Raw genomic sequence first — 18,854 nt, 5'->3', positions numbered from 1 at the left:
AAAGTATAAGCATGTACACAGCTGAAGCACACACAATTCTTCTATAACCTGTTATAATTGGCAAGTGGGAATATTCTTGTCTAGGAAGTCTTACAGTGACAATTTTAAAGCAAAACCTTGCACATCTAAGTTCCCATGGAAGTGCAAAGTAACACTTATAGACAACATGTACAGAACATATCCATGTATAGAAAGAGATTATAAAAAGAAAACAACTTTTTTTAAAAAAAAGGTCAAGATTTTTAAATAGTGTCTTGTAATTCTGAATGCCTCAATTGTTAGTTGGTGTCCAACCTGAAACACCTTAAAGGGGCATGTTTTTCAGAGTGGTGGTATTCAAGCTTTTTGAAAATTAGGCACCCAGAAACCTAAAGCACTCAAAATCTCATGAGTCATTTTTGAAAATCCAAGTTTATAATCATGTGTCAGCACTGACATGCACCACAAGTCTGTACACTGGGCTGTATAACGGGATTTGTAGTAGTAATATTTTGCATTCCCTCAAAGAATATTTAATTCAGATTCAGTGGCACTGTTTTTTTTAAAATCATTAACAATTCCTGTCAAGGTTCCTTCCCCACTCTGAACTCTAGGGTACAGATGTGGGGACCTGTGTGAAAGACCCCCTAAGCTTATTTTTACCAGCTTAGGTTAAAACTTCGCAAGGTACAAACTGTTTTACCTTTTGTCTCTGGACCTTATGCTGCCACCACCAAAGTGTCTAACAAAAATAACAGGGGAAGTGCCCACTTGGAAACGTCTCCCCCCAAAAATATCCCCCCAAGCACTACACCCCCTTTCCTGGGGAAGGCTTGATAAAAATCCTCAACAATTTGCATAGGTGAACACAGACGCAAACCCTTGGATCTTAACAATGAAAAAGCAATCAGGATCTTAAAAGAGAATTTTAATTAAAGAAAAAGTAAAAGAAAAACCTCTGTAAAATCAGGATGGTAAATACCTTACAGGGTAATCAGATTCAAAACATAGAGAATCCCTCTAGGCAACACCTTAATTTACAAAAAGACACAAACACAGGAATATACATCCCATTCAGCACAACTTATTTTATCAGCCATTTAAACAAAACAGAATCTTATGCATATCTAACTAGATTGCTTACTAACTCTTCACAAGAGTTCTGACCTGCATGCCTGATCTGGCCCCGGCAAAAGCATCACACAGACAGAGAGGACCCTTTGTTCTCCCCCCCGCCCTCCAGCTTTGAAAGTATCTTGTCTCCTCATTGGCCATTTTTGTCAGGTGCTAGCGAGGTTATCTTAGCTTCTTAACCCTTTACAGGTGAAAGGGTTTTTCCCCTGCCCAGGAGGGATTTAAAAGGTGTTTACCCTTCCCTTTATATTTATGACAATTCCATATTCTGATTTTTTTAATTACATGAACAACCAAAGCAAAAAGTCTGATAGAGAGAGAAATGAATGAGAAAAAGACAAATTTGCTCTGACAGTGTTGCTCTAGTTTTAGAAGCATATTTTTTTCCTTCCTTGCTTCTAGAGCAGATTTGGTAAAATACTTCCCTACTTTTATAGAAACATATTAATTTAGAAATATTCAAACCATAATAAAAGACAAGTGAGAAATTTCTGCTCTCTTTTACTCGGTTACACACGAGACTTTTAAAACAGCACAATATGCACATTTTAGATGCTAAGGAGCCTTTTTGTGAAAATGCTAAAGGCATCATTCAGTATTTAACAGATAGGCATGGAAAAGCACAGAAGACAAAAATGCTTATGGGAAAATATTTACCTACACAAATCTAATATACATTAGAGTCCTAAATTTTCTAAGAGTTGTTTGGGATCTAGACACAAAACCCAATGCAACTCTGAAAACGTAAGGGGCAGGGAGAACTGTCCTATTATACCAACATAGGTCCCTACTGTAAGGCTATTGCAGCCAGTGGAGTCACACGAAGGATGAATTTGTTCCACTGGCTTTATTTTTCTGAATTACTGTAGATGAAATAATTTGCAGCGCAGAATCTATTCTAAAAGAATGCTGTTCTTAAAACTACAGTACGTTTGCCAGTCCTCATTTGGAAATTATACCAAGTAAGCACTCCTACCCAACACCAGCTAATCTTCACTGGTTCTATCTGCCATTAGATTGAAGCTGATATTTCATTCTTCTTCTAAGATTGCCTCTGTTACTGTGAATTACTGAATGTTCAAAAGACTCAAAATGTCCTAACATTATGCCTCCGATTGGCAATTATTTGAGTCCTATAGCAAATGCTTATTTAAGAACACTAAGCCTTCTCTACTTACTGTACACTTCTGAGCAGTATACTTCTTCCACAGCAGTTCTTAGAAGACTGAGCCTTTTGGTTAGTTCTGAGCCAGTTTCACTCTCAGAAAAAATATATACTCACAGGAAAGTGAGTGAGGGACCTGTTTTTGGGGTGAGGGAGGGACCTGTTTTTTTAAGCAAGGCACTGAACAGGCTTTCTACGAATTACAGGTCTCAAAAAAAAAATCCTTCCCCACTCTTACTCCTCCTTTAGGAGAAGAAAGTCTAATGCAGCTAAGCCTTCTTATATAATCCATAAAACAAACCAAAACCACTTACTGTTTATGTGATCGATATAGTAGACACCAATCTGAGGATCATATGCAGCTTCCCATCCCCATGGTAGTTCATCCCCCACACAATCCGCGAATGACAAAGGCTTTGTTAACCTAAAAACAAATTAAAGTAATGCAATTAAAGCAATGGGGTTTTTCTTGAAAAATTCTGGACCTGTCCTCTTGTTCATAATTAGAAGCGAGGGATTGCTATAGAGGGCTAGCAGGAGGAAAGGAGAAGAAAAGTTGCCAAATGACATGGAAAAATAACCTCAAGCTCTTGAATGACTTTCCAAGGATATCCTGACTATATTAACTCAAAAGTTAGATAAATTATTCCCCAAATTTGCCTAGCCTAGACATTCGATTGAGAAATCTACTGTAATGCTATCCTCAAACTCTCCAGTAATTAAACAATAGCAGCAGACAACAGCTTGAAAAATCTACTCTCCTACTTGACTCTTGTAAGTGGGAGGACCTACAGTTTCAACCTTGATTTCCAAAGTATCAGTCCTCTGCTTTAATCATGAAATCATCCTTCCTCCGCAGTGTCAACACAGAAAATTCAGAGAACAGAAAATAACTTCCCATGGTGTACCATACAGGTAATCCTATTCTGATGGACATTTATCCTTGGAAGCATGAGTGGCAGCTGAAGTAAGACTACTAAATCTTAGAAGAAATGTCTAAATTGTAAGAGTGAGTGCATGCAGCTCACAAAATTAAAATTTCTCAGAAGCTCACAATTCATGCTGCAGTGATGGGGGGCCATAAGTACACCAAGATAAGACTTCTTACTGAAGAATACTGAAGTCAGTATATTGTGTATGTATCAGCAGTCAAAGCAAGATGACTATACCAGCCTATCAAAAAAAAAAAAAAGGGGGTGGGGGAAGCAGGGTGACGAGACAGCAAATGTGAAAAATCGGGATGGGGGTTGGGGGTAATAAGAGCCTATATAAGAAAAAGACCTAAAAATCAGGACTGTCCCTATAAAATCAGAGCATCTGGTCACCCTAGGAAGGGGGCATGTATTCACCAATGAGATTTTACTGAAACAATTCACACCCTTTCCCCGTCTCAGAGAGGAAATGGGACTTATCTAGTGCCAAAGGGGCCTGATCCAGTAGCCACTGACTTCAGTGCAAGTCTGATCAAGCCCAAATAGAGTCTACACTAGTGTTGTTTTTAAAATCCTTTATTAGTGGCAGGTGCAGCTGCACTGGTGCTAGCAGCTGCTTAAATGCTAGCGTAGGCAAGGCACAAACAGTTTTACCATCATAAATCCTAGGGTTTCATGTCACAGCGGTAGGAACAAACGTGTCCTGAATGCATTAGCCCTTTCATTGGTTAGAGCATCAGTGAAGCTGCATCCACTGCTAACAGGTAAAAATTGTTAGCGTAGACATGACTGGAATGTGAAAAATGTTCTTCTCAAGATGCAGCAGCCTTGAACCTTGTACCTAGACCCACAACAGAAGGCCTGAGGAACTCTATAGGATGACATTACATCATCAAAGCCCTGGTAGGATTACATTTTGAGAGTCTACATCTTCACGTCTCACTCTTCCTCACTCATCTCTGACTTCCTTTCCTTTCTGTGCATTGCTTACGTCTTTGCTTCCCTCATTCCTTTCTCCTTTTCAAGCTTCATTCCACATTAAAAAATTAAAGTGTTCAATGGTTATCCCTAATCAATGTCTGTAGGCATGTTAATTTTTTATTTGATGACTAAACAATGACAATCACTTCTAGCCAAACTGCAACTCTGAACATTTCCCTGTGGAGATTCCCATATGGTGTGTGTTAGAGAGAGACCCCTCAGTGTGAATTCTCTTTGGATGGATTTTATCTGTTTTGTGTATGTATATATATGTATATACATGGTTTTGGGAGAAGGCAGTAACACTTTTTTTTTAGAATGGTTAACAAAAGGTTTTATAGGAACCACTATTACTAACAAGGCACAATGAAACAGACTATAACCATAATTGGTTACATCTGTGTCACATCAGAAAGAGACAGTGTCTTCCATAGCTAAGGTTGAATAAAGCCTTCCAGTATTATACTTTTATTTCATTTGGAACAAAATGAGTACTGGTTTTCCAGCTGAAAGACCAGAAGCTTTACAGAATACGGATATATTTTAAGAAAAGGAAAGATTTGGGGATTTACTGTCTAAGTATCAATAAGATTGGAGGTTGCATCATAAAGTGACCTTGATGAGAGAAGATAATGGGATACTATAGTAGAATTCCCACAACTGTGTTGACCATGCTCATTTCAGCTTTAGTTCAACTCACTTTATTATAAAGCACTTAGTGAAGAGTCCACTGTAACTTTTACTATCATCATACTATAAATTTGGTTTGACACACACCTTTATCACAAAAAAGCACACATTGTCCCATTCTCCCCTCTACTCCCCCCATCCCACCCTTTTATTATTATTATTTCTTACAATTTGAGTCAAAGGAAGTTTGTTTTGGTTTTTGAGGCAAAGGATGGAATTATAAGGCTGCGACAAATTTAGAATGTTTTACTTTTGGTAAAGCTTTTTGTTGTTCTTTTGTAACTCAAACCCAGTTTCATTTTAGGAAGCCAAACTTTTCATGCAGTTCGATTCTCCTAGCAACTAGAGCACAGGTTTGGTGTAGAAACAATTGGTCCACAAACAAAACCACTATAAGAATTATAGGAACTGAATCTTAAAAACACCTGCAGTCCTGGTTCAACTCTCCCATAAGAACGGCCATACTGGGTCAGACCAATGGTCCATCTATCCCAGTATCCTGTGCTCTGACAGTGGCCAATGCCAAGGGCTTCAGAGGGAATGAACTGTTAGAACAGGCAATCAGGTGATCCATTCCCTTTCACCCACTCCCAGCTTCTGGTGAATGGAGGCTAGGGACACTCAGAGCATGGAGTTGCAACTCTGCCCATCCTGGCTGATAGCCATTGATGTACCTATCCTCCATGAACTTATATAGTTCTTTTTTGACCCCTGTCATAGTTTTGGCCTTCACAACATCCCCTGGCAAAGAGTTTCACAGGCTGACTGTGCATTGTTTGAAGAAGCACTTCCTTTTGTTTGTTTTAAACCCTGCTGCCTATTAATTTCATTGGGTGACCCCCAGTTCATGTGTTATGTGAAGGAGTAAACAGCACTTCCTTATTTACTTTCTCCACACCAGTCAAGACTTTATAGACCTCTATCATATCCCCCCAGAGGTAACCTCTTTTCCAAGCTCAAAAGTCCCAGTCTTTTTAATCTCTCCTCATATGGAAGCTGTTCCATACCTCTAATCATTGTAGTTGCCTTTCTTTGTACCTTTTCCAATTACAATAGATCTTTTTTGAGATGGAGCAACCAGATCTGCACATGGTATTCAAGATGTGGGCATACCATGGATTTATATATAGGCAATATGATATTTTCTGTCCTGTTATCTATCCCTTTCTTAATGGTTCCTAACATTCTGTTACTGTGCTCTGGCAGTCAAAAAAAGCTGAGTGGATGTTTTCTGAGAACTATCCACAATGACTCCAAGATCTCTCTCAAGTGGTAACAGCTAATTTAGACCCCATCATTTTGTATGTATAGTTGGTGCAGTTATCAACACAATTTCATCTGCCATTTTGTTGCCCAGTCACCCAGTTTTGTGAGATTCCTTTGTAACTCTTCGCAGTCTGCTTCGGACTTAACTATCTTGAGTAGTTTTGCATCATCTGCAAATTTTGCCACCTCCTTGCTTACCCCTTTTCCTGGATCATTTATGAATATGTTGAACAGTACTGGTCCCACTACAGGCCCTGGCGGACATCACTATTTACCTCTCTCCATTCTGAAAACTGACCATTTATTCCTATCCTTTATTTCCTATCTTTTAACCAGTTACTGATAGACAAGAGGACCTTCTCTTTTATCCCATGACTGCTTACTTTGCTTAAGAGCCTTTGGTGAAGGACCCAGAAAAGGCTTTCTGAAAGTCTAAGTACACTATATCCACTGGATCACCCTTGTCCATGTTTGTTGACCCCCTCACCACTAATAGATTGGGGAAGCATGATTTCCTTTGACAAAAAACATTTTGACTCTTCCTCAACGAATCATGTTCCTCTATGTGTCTGATAATTCTGTTCTTTACTATAGTTTCAACCAATTTGCTTGGTACTGAAGTTAGGCTTACCGGCCTCTAATTCCCAGGATCGCCTTTGGAGCCTATTTTAAAAATTGGTGTCATATTATGTATCCTTGAGTTATCTGGTACAGAAGCTGATTGAAATGATAGATTACATACCACAGTTAATAGTTCTGCAATTTCATATTTGAGTTCCTTCATTACACTTGAGTGAATACCATCTGATCCTGGCAATTTATTACTGTTTAATTTACCAATTTGTTCCAAAACCTCCTCTAACAACACCTTCCACTTGCCAAAGAGCTGTTTACTTGATTTGGTCTTCACCAAGCACTGCTCATTCTCTGATCTCTCTGTTCCCTCTCCAACCCTCACTTGCTCTCGTTCAACATCACACATTAAAACCTCCCTCATGCCCTAGCATTCAGCCTTCCTATGGACTTCATCCTTCAGCACTGATGACGTCTCATCGCTCTCAGCTACCTCTCTTCCATCAACATGGTCGCTGATTCTCTCCATTCTCACTCTCCTCCACCCTTGACTCTTTGCCTCTCTCTCCAATCGCCAGGTCCACCCTACCAACCTTCAGCTCTAGCTCATCTGCAACATCCACTTCCTGTGCTCCTATTCTCGCACTGCAGAGTGTCTCCTCCATTACAAATTTGTTCTCCTCTTTCAGTACTGCCATCTTCCTAGCTAAACAACTCTACTTCTCCAACTTAATGGAATCTCACACCCACCTTCCTGCCACTCACTCCTCAGATGTCCTCCTACCTCCATTTTTCTCGCTGAAAACTATCTTGCCTATTTATTTCAAGAGAAAATTGAAAAAATATGATGCCCCCCTCCCTTTAGCTTGTATTACCGTTCCCTCCGACAACTCTTTCCTCCTCCCTTGTCACAGGTGCAGAAGTTTCTTGTCTGTCCTTATCCTCTAACCCCTCCACTTACCCCCAGCAACCCCATCCCATCCCGATCTCTCTTGCACTCTCCCACCCCCTCCCTTACTCTCCTCCTCAACCCTTCACTCTTCAGATGCTTTCCCCATCAGTACAAACATACTTAAGTCTCTTCCATCTTAAAAAATGTACCCTTGACCTTACATGCCTCTCCAACTATTACCCCATCTCCCTTTATCCCTAAGATCATTAAATGCATTGTTTACAATCACTGTTTGCAGTTGTTCTCCTCTTAACCCACCCTAGATTCCTTCCAATCTGGCTTCCACCCCTTGCACTCAACAGAAACCATACTTGCTAGAGTCTGAATCAGTACTCCATCCTTAATCTCCTTGACCTATCAAGATGCCTTTGACAGTAGATCATGCTCTTCTTGAAATCTAGTCCTCCCTTGGATTCCATGAGAAGTCTTCTTCTGGTTCTCCTCCGTCCTCTACTACATCCTTCACAGGATTCTGCTCAGCCCCCCTTCAGCTTTCTGTGGGGGTTCCACAAGGTTCCGTCCTTAGTCCCCTTCCCTTCTCCCTCTACACCTTTTCTCTATGTAATGCCTTCTGCAAACACAAATTCAGCTACCATCTCTGCATTTTTACTCCTAGTACAACCCCCCAAAAGTTTACCATAAATGAACCGATATCCCCTGCTGCACATTAAGTGTCAAGCTTTAAATGTATTGCACAAATTAAATTTCATGTCCATTTCATTTAAATAAGTGAGGGTTCACTGTATATCTTTAGCTTTCCATAAAGTATTGCACGGTCCATTGTGTCCTACGATGCAAATTTTGCTACTACCTTTGTAGATAGATATCCGAGTGTTCTGAGAAATGCACATCTCTCTTTACTCCATGCTCTAGCAATTAGCAAGGCAAAGCATGCATATATTATCACTTAAACTTCACAGAATGAGCATTTATTAGAACATAACTGCAACAATCCAGTGACAGAATAAGGTCACAGGACCACCTAACTGCAATCTGACTCACTTGACTATGCACTTTCTCACAGTGGTGCATAATGAGGACAGAGGAAAGGTTTCTATGACATACAAAAGACTTTACAATGACACAATACAATGCTAATATATTTTTGTTTAACCTCCTGGTGTTTCCCAATCTCAAACAACTTTAATTATGACAAATACCATGGACAGAAATGTACGATCAGCTTCAACCATTTCATCTTGTTTTGCACAAGGGAGATATAAAATGTTAAATCCTTTCTTTGTTCCTAATTATTACTGTAGTTAGGAGTTCAGAGACCAGCATGCCTAATGGTCTAAGTAGGTCAGAACTGCATGCCTACCAGTCAAGCACGGTATTTTTGTAATGGTTTGCCTCCTATTGATTTGACAGAGCAGGTTAAATATAAAGCATGAAATTAACAGATATGATCCTTCATGCTAGGTTGCATAAATTTCTGCTCTCTGCTTACAGTACTCATGTCCTTTGAACTCAAGTTTATAATATAAAAATTAAAAGGAAAGGAAATGCTGGTCATTCATTGAAATGATTAGCAAAAGTGTATATATGAATTGTAAACACAAGCATGGTATTTCTTGTTCTTTGGCACCAGATTATATTGTTACTTCATATTATACGAGCCTATAAAGTGCTAGACAGAAGATGCCAAATACTCAAAAGAAAAGACACTGTATTCGTGAACTCGCTGCCTGAAACAGGAAGTAGGCCAACCCAAAGTAAGCTTTCAGTTATTGTACCAGGAAAAAGGGTGGTATTAAAAGAAGGGGAGGAAGAAGTTCTATAGGATTCATTAGTACTCTATCTTGAGGTGGATCTTCATGTGCTTTAAATCACTTACTTAGTTCTCAAAAGTTACAGTTGTAGTAAATTTGGCAGCACTATGACCAGTACTTCTAACTCTCTGCCAGACTCCCTTCCAAAAGAGAGTCAGTGAGTTCATTTGGTCCATATTTGTCAGAGTATGTTTGCTTCTGACATCATCCAATAAAAGGCGCAACACACAGGAGGGCTGGGAGAGAGAGAACTTAATTTCCATGACACAGATCACGGTTAGAAAAAGAGGATACTCCTGTCACACTGACTTGCAGTTATGGATATCCGCGTAAGCCAATCATCTAAGCTACTCTACAAAAATCTCACCTGTTCAGACCATCTGAACCTGTTTGCGACAACCTTGCCTATTAGAATGGCTGTCAATTCTCTTTTTTTTTTTAATTACGAAAGAGAGATGGCACAATATTTATCACCTGCCTAGCCCTAGAGAATGACAGAATTTGCATTCCCACACCAAACTATTCATTCACGTTCTCCTTCACCCACCCAGTTCTGTAAATCAGCTGGTCCTTGGTATTATTTCCTTGTCCAAAAAAGCCTTTGTTATCCTTGCCTTTCCTGACTGCAACTGGCCAGCAACTACAACGTCTAAACATTGTGAACCCTTTGCACACCTGGCAGTGCTTTAAAAAGGAATCTCTGAAAGTCATGGCACTGATACCCACCTCACTGTATGCAAAAGGTGGACTGCGTAGGTACCCACTGCATACAACTGAGAAAAGATAGGGATACCCTTTTGGAAGGGCCACTTGGTGGGCAGGAACTCCACAGTCAGAGAAGAACAAGCCAAGAATGGCTTGGTGGTGAACCCTGTCCTATTCCAGTAGTGGCTCTAGATGTAGCAGGCTAGGTACCTATGTGTTTATCTTGGTCCTAAGACCAGCATTATTAGATTTGCAAGGTCATTTTGCATTGCACACTGAACCACTGCCGTAATGTGGTACTCTATTCACACAGGAATTTTTTTTTTTTGTTTGGCTGTGGTTTTTTCTTCTTTTCTTTTTAAATAAGGTGTGCCAGTTGTTTTAGCTATGCCAATGTAAAGTTACTGGGAGTAGTTCAAACTAAATGTCACTCAAATTTTTAAAAATGTGAAAATCCTCAGTTATATCAAGTAATGTTGCTGGTGCCCAGAATCACTGGTAATCTTAAATATATTATTAATTAGATCTGCTCATGTGCATGCACATGCAATATAAATAATCTGATCCAGCTTTGAGGCTGAGGTGCCACAATTTGGGAACATACTCTGATGACGATAGTCTTGATGTTCATGCATGGGAGATGACACAATATTTGTGGTGCTAAGTATTCTGAGATCTGAACTGGATCCTCATTTTAGAAGTCTACTGTTGATAAGATATAAATAGTTAAAGGAAGGATGCACATTTAAAAGGAAGCAGGTTTAATAGTTCTATCAATAAACACCTCTTGGCTACATTTTATATAGTTTTGTTTTCTTTACAAAGTTTGGAGCATATCCTATTGGTAGAAGATCAAACTAAACTGTTAGAAACTTTTAACAAACACACTGAAACCTCAGGCTAACTGGACCCTGCTGAGTCCAGGTTGGGAAGTTTTCTAAAATTCTGACATGGTCCTGGATTATTCCTGCTCTTTTAATAGCTTTGTATGATAAGCTAAGGCCTTTTAAATACCAAAAGGTGCTTATGCAAGTCAATGGGTTTGAAGAAAATAAATTTCAGGTTTTTTGGTGAAGTGCAATGCAGAAATATACAGACTATTGCCCACATTAAGGGACAAAAGAATAGTGCCCTCATTATCATAACGGCAGTAGAACCCAGTGTTGCTGAACAAGGCAAGGACACAAAGGGTTCTTAAGACTTAATGAAACCAAGTCTCAGTGATTTTCAGTGATATCTCCCTGCATCAGCATTAAAAATAGCTTAAGTGCTAGCATAAAAAGGACAAACCAATGTTCCCTCTAATTTTTTACATCCATGTGCGGAATGAATTTTGTTATGTGCATCAATATGGAGGTGACGTTTGGTGGGCATGGGGCAGAGAGGTTTGGAGTATGGGAGCGGGCTCAGGGCTGGTGCAGTGTGTTGGGAGGAGGTGGCTGTGAGGGCAGGCTCTGGGGTGGGGCTGGCAATGAGGGGTTTGGAGTGCAGGTGTTGGATCATATTAAAGAAGTTCTGTATTAAAATCACAAATGAGTTTGATTCCCCAGAGTTTAAATTCCAGGGTATTACTAATTAAGAGGTCTCTTGGTTTTTGGTATTGTTTCTCTCCCTCTATGTGTGAAACTTGCAAGCTGCTAACTGTGTTAGTACATTCTAAGACAGAGTCTGTTCTCAAAGCAATTCACAAGAGAGAGAGACTCAAAGCAATACTCTAACAACAGAAACAGCACCCAGAGACTCCCCACCCTTTTGTTGTATTAACCATTGTGATTAAAATAGAGATAGAGGATGTATGTGGATGGATGCTTGGTGTGGATAATAACTGAATGATCAGGGAGGTGCCAGCCTAAGAATCCAGTGTCCATCGGCTGAAGAAGGTGTCAAGTGGAAATAACCAGAGGACCCCACCCGGAGGGCAGACTGGAATCCACCCAACAGCCTCAAGAATGGGAGAACCAAAGAACAAGATAACATCTTGGAGCCGTCAGGAATGTGCTATCTGCTGATTGATTCAGCAACAGCATGATGAAGCAATTCCCATAGACTGGCATAGGAAGAAATTCCTATAAAAATAGACTCTAAAAAGTGAGAACTTTGGGGTCTGATTCTGCAAACCAACTTCCAGGAGCATCAGATGAGCATCTGACAAGGCCCTGCTCCCTCCTCGTGTCCAGGCCACCTGGCCAGTGACTTGGCATGAGCAACTCTAAGGCTGGTAACTATGATAACAACCTTGCAGAACCTGTGTGTGTGTGTGTATGTTTGTATGAATGAATGAATGTGAGAATAAATTTGAGATTGAATGGAATGTTATAACTATAACTAACTGCTTACTATGATCCTTTCTGTATTCACAATAAATGTGGTATTTTGCCTTTTTCCCTTTAATAAGATCCTGCTGGTTTTTATTTTATTGGTACAACATTTTGGTGGAGAATTGCGAAAGGGGGAATATTGGTAAAAAACCTCAGTTATTGTAAATATTGGTGTGCACACCGCCAGCTCTAGTGAGCTAGGCATTTCTATTAGGTTAACCAGACCTGCTGGCCTCCGAGAAGGTAGCAGGGGACCTGCTGGCCTCCGAGAAGGTAGCAGGAAAAACAGATTAAACCAGACCTGCTGGCCTCCGAGAAGGTAGCAGGGGACCTGCTGGCCTCCGAGAAGGTAGCAGGAAAAACAGATTAAACCAGACCTGCTGGCCTCCGAGAAGGTAGCAGGGGACCTGCTGGCCTCCGAGAAGGTAGCAGGAAAAACAGATTAAACCAGACCTGCTGGCCTCCGAGAAGGTAGCAGGAGACCTGCTGGCCTCCGAGAAGGTAGTAGGGAAAACAGATTAAACCAGACCTGCTGGCCTCCGAGAAGGTAGCAGGGGACCTGCTGGCCTCCGAGAAGGTAGCAGGAAAAACAGATTAAACCAGACCTGCTGGCCTCCGAGAAGGTAGCAGGGGACCTGCTGGCCTCCGAGAAGGTAGTAGGGAAAACAGATTAAACCAGACCTGCTGGCCTCCGAGAAGGTAGCAGGGGACCTGCTGGCCTCCGAGAAGGTAGCAGGGAAGAACAGGTTAACCGGACCTGCTGGCCTCCGAGAAGGTAGCAGGGAGAAACAGGTTAACCAGACCTGCTGGCCTCCGAGAAGGTAGCAGGGGACCTGCTGGCCTCCGGGAAGGTAGCAGGGGAAAAACGCATAGATTAAGCTATGATTTCAGAATCTAGGCTGTGTCACTTGCTAAGTAATACCAGCAGTGACAAAGAGATTGAAATATCCATGTTAAGATGTTTAAAAGAAAACAGGGTAAGCCAGTACTAGAGGGAGGAATGGAGTCAGAAGGAACTCCAACCTCACCTTTTGTTAAAGAAATTACACCTTTTAAACAAATCCTTCAAAAATTTGGGCACAGTCCTTGGACTAAACAAGCCCTAGCTGATGTCTGCACTATTTCGGACCTAGAGGATAGATTGGCTCAGTATATCCTCATATACAAACCTTCTAGTGCTGCCAAAAGAGATGCAGCAGCAATTTGGTTGTTGTGGGAGGCATGTAAGGATTCTTCCCTCCGCTTGTCTTCATGTAAAGAGGAAAAGGCACAAATGGAAAAGGGAGCAGACAATTGGAAGGTGCTGGCTACAAATATCCAAAGCCAGCTGAAAATAGTGAAAGAGGCACTCCAGGAATACAAAAAGAGTGAAAAAGTTAACTCTGCAGAGGCTGGAGGGAGGCAGGTAAAGGGGGAGAAGGTCCTATGTACGGCACCCCCAGGCATAATTACAAAGAGAAAAGAGAGTAAAAAAAAAAAAAAAAAAAAAGTTAACTCTGCAGAGGCTGGAGGGAATTAAGCAGTTAAACTTTGTATTTCACCCAAACAACTTTTAACCAAAAATGTTAAAAAGGAAAAGTGTTAGAGCACTCTTGGTTTCTTTGCAGCCATTCTGAAAGAAAAATGGGCCCTTTTCCAAAGGAATGTCCGTAAATTAGCCAGGCAAAAATAAACTATCTGATTAAAATCATTTGACTGGACAATTTAGTCAAATTTGCTAAAAGAACATAAGAGGGTTCTATTGGAACTTAACTGCCTCAAATGTATAAAGGGAATGTAAGATGTAAAAAACAGAGCAGTGTGGAAGGGATGTTAAGGAAAAGAAAATGTGTATGTATCTGTCTGAGTGTGTGTAAATATGTAAAGTTCTAAGGACCAGTTAGTTTTGTTTTTGTTTTAAATAATGCCACTAAAAATCCATTTGACTCTTTAATTCAAAGTTGCAAAACTGACAGACCTTTTTGCTAGACACAGGTAATTAGTGTTGTTTGGCTTTGGGATTTGGCATTTAACCCTTAAAAGGTAACTCAATGCTTTACAAAATTTAAAATGTTTTTAAGTTGTGGCTGCAGCAGGGCAGTCAAAATCAGGAGAATATAAAAAAAAAAAATTTTGGATTCTTTTTGTTTGTTTTTTGTTTGTTTGTTTTTGTAACAAAATAGCAGATGAGAGTTGTAGTAAAAAAAAAAATTAAAAAAGACAGTGCCTCTCTGAAGCAACAGCAGGGGTGAGGTGCACAAAACAAAAAGAAGCAATGTTAGAAACACTGAGTCTTAAAATGGCTCTGAGTAATCAGACTGTCACTTCGATAAAGGTACATGAAAACTCTGTAAGCAAAAAAAGAAATAGTGACACCTTATGTAAAAATGGATCTGGATAATGTTATAGAAGTTAAACTATGGAAGAAATGTGCATTTGCCCCAGAACATGTGCAGGGTATATTGTAGAAGGGGCAAAAGAAATGCAAACATACCATGCTACTTAATTAAAATGCTATTAGGGCTCCAAAGGGAGCCACAATAGGTTGGGTTTTCTTTTTCAGATTGCTGTGTGTTTTGGAAGCAGAAGTTAAAAGTAATCAAAACTCTGGTGAAAGTTGATTGTGTCCCTTTTAAGATAGAGTCTCTGAGCTGCTGATGGCTTTAAATCCAAAAGCAGGAAGTTTCTGTGAAAATGCAAATGACCTAAATGATAAAGGAAGGAAAGAACTAGCAGCACAAAGGAGCTGCAGATAAAGGACATACCTGGTCAGCAAACAAATTGTCTAAATAAAAGGCATGGGATAATAATGATAATAAGTATCCCTGTAACAAAAAATCCTTTAAGGTCGTATGGTAATGATGCTTCTCAGTTATTACCTGTAAATAAAACTTAAAGCTTAACACAGCAGGAAAAACATTATAAACTTGGTCTGCTGTATAAGAAGGAAAACTCAGGGATTTAATGACTAAACAGTGGGATAATTTCCCCATAACCCTTAAAAGATAAAAGCCTTTGAAACCTGGCCTGCCTATAGAACAAAAACAGGAAAATATGGGGGCAATTTCTCTGTTTTGCCTGCAATCAGCAAGGGTATTTGTAAAAGAAATATTTTAAGCAATAATCTGCCACCCCAAAAGGGGTAGAAACATGTCCTTTTTGTCTTTCAGAAAATCAGGAAAAGCTGATGCCAGCTGAAAAGCAACCCAATACCATGAATCTACTGTCACAATAGAAATTGTGTTCTGTGTTCTGTGTTCTATGTTTTGTCTTGTGTTTTGTGTTGTTGCTAGCACTGTTGTGTGTTTAAAAAAAAAAATACTGAAGACCTGCAGGAACTTAAAAATAAATTAAGCTTTCTGTCCCAGCTACAGGACAGCCTGATACAAAAACAAGTACATGCCAATGTAGACTTGGTCCAAATTGGTCTGGGTAACCTAAACGGCCAATGGAATCTTTAGTAATGGCTTAATACTACCACATGGCTTATCCATAAGAAAAAAAAAAAATATTAGAAATAGGAAACTACACAGCCATAGCTATGGGATGCACTGAAATGCAGATACTTGCACTAGCTACTTTGGAACACAAAATGTTCTGGGTCATATTGGGAAATATTAAGGGTTTGATGCATTTGTTAAAAAAGAAAGAGATCATTGTTGACACTTATCAATATGAATGGATGCAATATGTTTCCACTATTGTAAAGCAGACTTATTAATGGGAGAAATTGTTGTCAAAATTGCACACCAACAGTCCCTGGAGGCAAAGGTATTGAAGGTTAACCCACTCCCCATATTACACATGGGATCCTTTTGGCTACCCTGGACCTTGAGCCAGTGGGCTGGGGAGGGAGGGAAGCTATTGGACACTAGAGGTTGTACCGAATGGACTCCTCAAAAGTGGGTGTGCCTCACCTTGCCTGTTGCCCCAGAACCTTATAGTAAAGATACATCACTAGGATCATGTATGTGGCATGAATTGGAATCACAAACTCACAGTACTTTCTCTTGAATAGGTTACATAGAAAGTGACACTGACGATTATAAATCTTAGTGTCAAAAGGGGGATTATGTTGGATCATATTAAAGAAGTTCTGTATTAAAATCACAAATGAGTTTGATTCCCCAGAGTTTAAATTCCAGGGTATTACTAATTAAGAGGTCTCTTGGTTTTTGGTATTGTTTCTCTCCCTCTATGTGTGAAACTTGCAAGCTGCTAACTGTGTTAGTACATTCTAAGACAGAGTCTGTTCTCAAAGCAATTCACAAGAGAGAGAGACTCAAAGCAATACTCTAACAACAGAAACAGCACCCAGAGACTCCCCACCCTTTTGTTGTATTAACCATTGTGATTAAAATAGAGATAGAGGATGTATGTGGATGGATGCTTGGTGTGGATAATAACTGAATGATCAGGGAGGTGCCAGCCTAAGAATCCAGTGTCCATCGGCTGAAGAAGGTGTCAAGTGGAAATAACCAGAGGACCCCACCCGGAGGGCAGACTGGAATCCACCCAACAGCCTCAAGAATGGGAGAACCAAAGAACAAGATAACATCTTGGAGCCGTCAGGAATGTGCTATCTGCTGATTGATTCAGCAACAGCATGATGAAGCAATTCCCATAGACTGGCATAGGAAGAAATTCCTATAAAAATAGACTCTAAAAAGTGAGAACTTTGGGGTCTGATTCTGCAAACCAACTTCCAGGAGCATCAGATGAGCATCTGACAAGGCCCTGCTCCCTCCTCATGTCCAGGCCACCTGGCCAGTGACTTGGCATGAGCAACTCTAAGGCTGGTAACTATGATAACAACCTTGCAGAACCTGTGTGTGTGTGTGTGTGTGTATGTTTGTATGAATGAATGAATGTGAGAATAAATTTGAGATTGAATGGAATGTTATAACTATAACTAACTGCTTACTATGATCCTTTCTGTATTCACAATAAATGTGGTATTTTGCCTTTTTCCCTTTAATAAGATCCTGCTGGTTTTTATTTTATTGGTACAACACAGGGGCTCTGGCTGAGGTTGCGGGCTCTGGGGTAGGACTGGGGATGAGGGGTACAGGAGGGGGCTAAGGGCTGGGGTGCAGGGGGGTGAGGGCTCCGGCTGGAAGTGCAGGCTCTGTGGCGGGGCTGGGGATAAGAGGTTTGGGGTGCAGGCTGCCCTGGGGCTGGGGCTGGGAGAGAGGTGCCTCTCGCCGGCCACGGCAGCTCCAGGGTTAGGGCTGGGCGAGAGGCACCTCTCCCCGCCTGCGTGGCCGCGCAACTTAGAGGGAAGTTCAGACTATGTTGAATCCCATTTTAGAAAATGTGATTGAAGCTGGAAAAAATATTTCTTCCTCTTAAAAGTTTTAAGCACAGCTCTGAGCCACCTAGTATTGTTGTCACCATCAACTAAAAAAAGTGTCAGGGAGAAGAAGCAACCAAAGAGGTGACTAGTTTCACTCTATTTAATGGATATTTTTTTCTAAACTAGGTTTGAAAACAAGCAACAAGGTTTAGGGAAGGAGCATTTGCAGTCTTGAGACTGGATACGTGATGGGATTTTGAAATGGGAGAAGAGAGAGGGATTATTTATCTGCTCTGTTAGTTTCTTACTCTACATAAGTGCCTCTTCTCGGGAATTTAAGCCCCAACTTGGTACTATGCTGAACGGGGCGGTTTGCTGAATTGGGGTCTTTAGTTCTCATCTAGAGAACTCTGTTCAGCCACTGGTACCTCAGTATTGCCATGTGAAATGGCAGTATCACTGTATTATTGCTTAATGCTGACCTACATAGAACTGCACGCATTGTACCAGACTACACACATTCCTGAACAGTCATAACTGGCAACAGAACTGACTGTGTCTCATTGGAGAGTGGTTTATTTGAACATTCAGTTTCTGTCTACAGTAGAAAATGATGTCCCATTCCTCCAAATGTTTTTCAATAACTGGTCCGCTTGAGTCAGTTTTGAACAGGATTTAACTGCTAGCATCAATTGGACAAAGTTGTTTTCAGCCTTATTACAGAAAATGTTCTTTCCAAAACTTGCTTAATTCAAAATTTACTATTCATCTCATCATTCAAGTAGGTACTTCATTCAGGCCATGTGTTTTATGGTGTAAAGAATTTTGTCCATTAAAAAACAATAAGCATGTTCCAGTTTCACATAAGATATCTCTGCAGAACATTATGGCCTCCATTCATTTTAATGGTAGCACACACTAAGCAAGTAAAAAGAAAAGGAGTACTTGTGGCACCTTAGAGACTAAGGAATTTATTTGAGCATAAGCTTTCATGAGCTACAGCTCACTTCATCGAATGCATCCGATGAAGTGAGCTGTAGCTCACGAAACCTGATGCTCAAATAAATTTGTTAGTCTCTAAGGTGCCACAAGTCCTCCTTTTCTTTTTGTGG

The 18,854-nt window shown here is 40.4% G+C and overlaps 1 protein-coding gene across 7 annotated transcripts in view; it reads right to left on the bottom strand.

The window, feature by feature from the left end:
* Positions 1–18,854, bottom strand: part of WWC2 (WW and C2 domain containing 2) — a 217,178-nt gene that overhangs the window by 141,962 nt on the left and 56,362 nt on the right. For 6 of the 7 annotated variants that reach the window (XM_073341736.1, XM_073341738.1, XM_073341735.1 and 3 more), the window contains exon 2: positions 2,593–2,702. The exons of the other annotated variant lie outside the window; for it this stretch is intronic. In XM_073341736.1, the coding sequence (XP_073197837.1) occupies positions 2,593–2,702 (110 nt within the window). The remainder of the gene's footprint in view (positions 1–2,592; positions 2,703–18,854) is intronic. 7 annotated transcript variants of the gene reach the window in all.

This window comes from Lepidochelys kempii, chromosome 4 (assembly GCF_965140265.1).
Source record: "Lepidochelys kempii isolate rLepKem1 chromosome 4, rLepKem1.hap2, whole genome shotgun sequence".
Lineage (NCBI taxonomy): Eukaryota > Metazoa > Chordata > Testudines > Cheloniidae > Lepidochelys > Lepidochelys kempii.
This window is presented reverse-complemented; position numbering and strand designations above follow the sequence as displayed.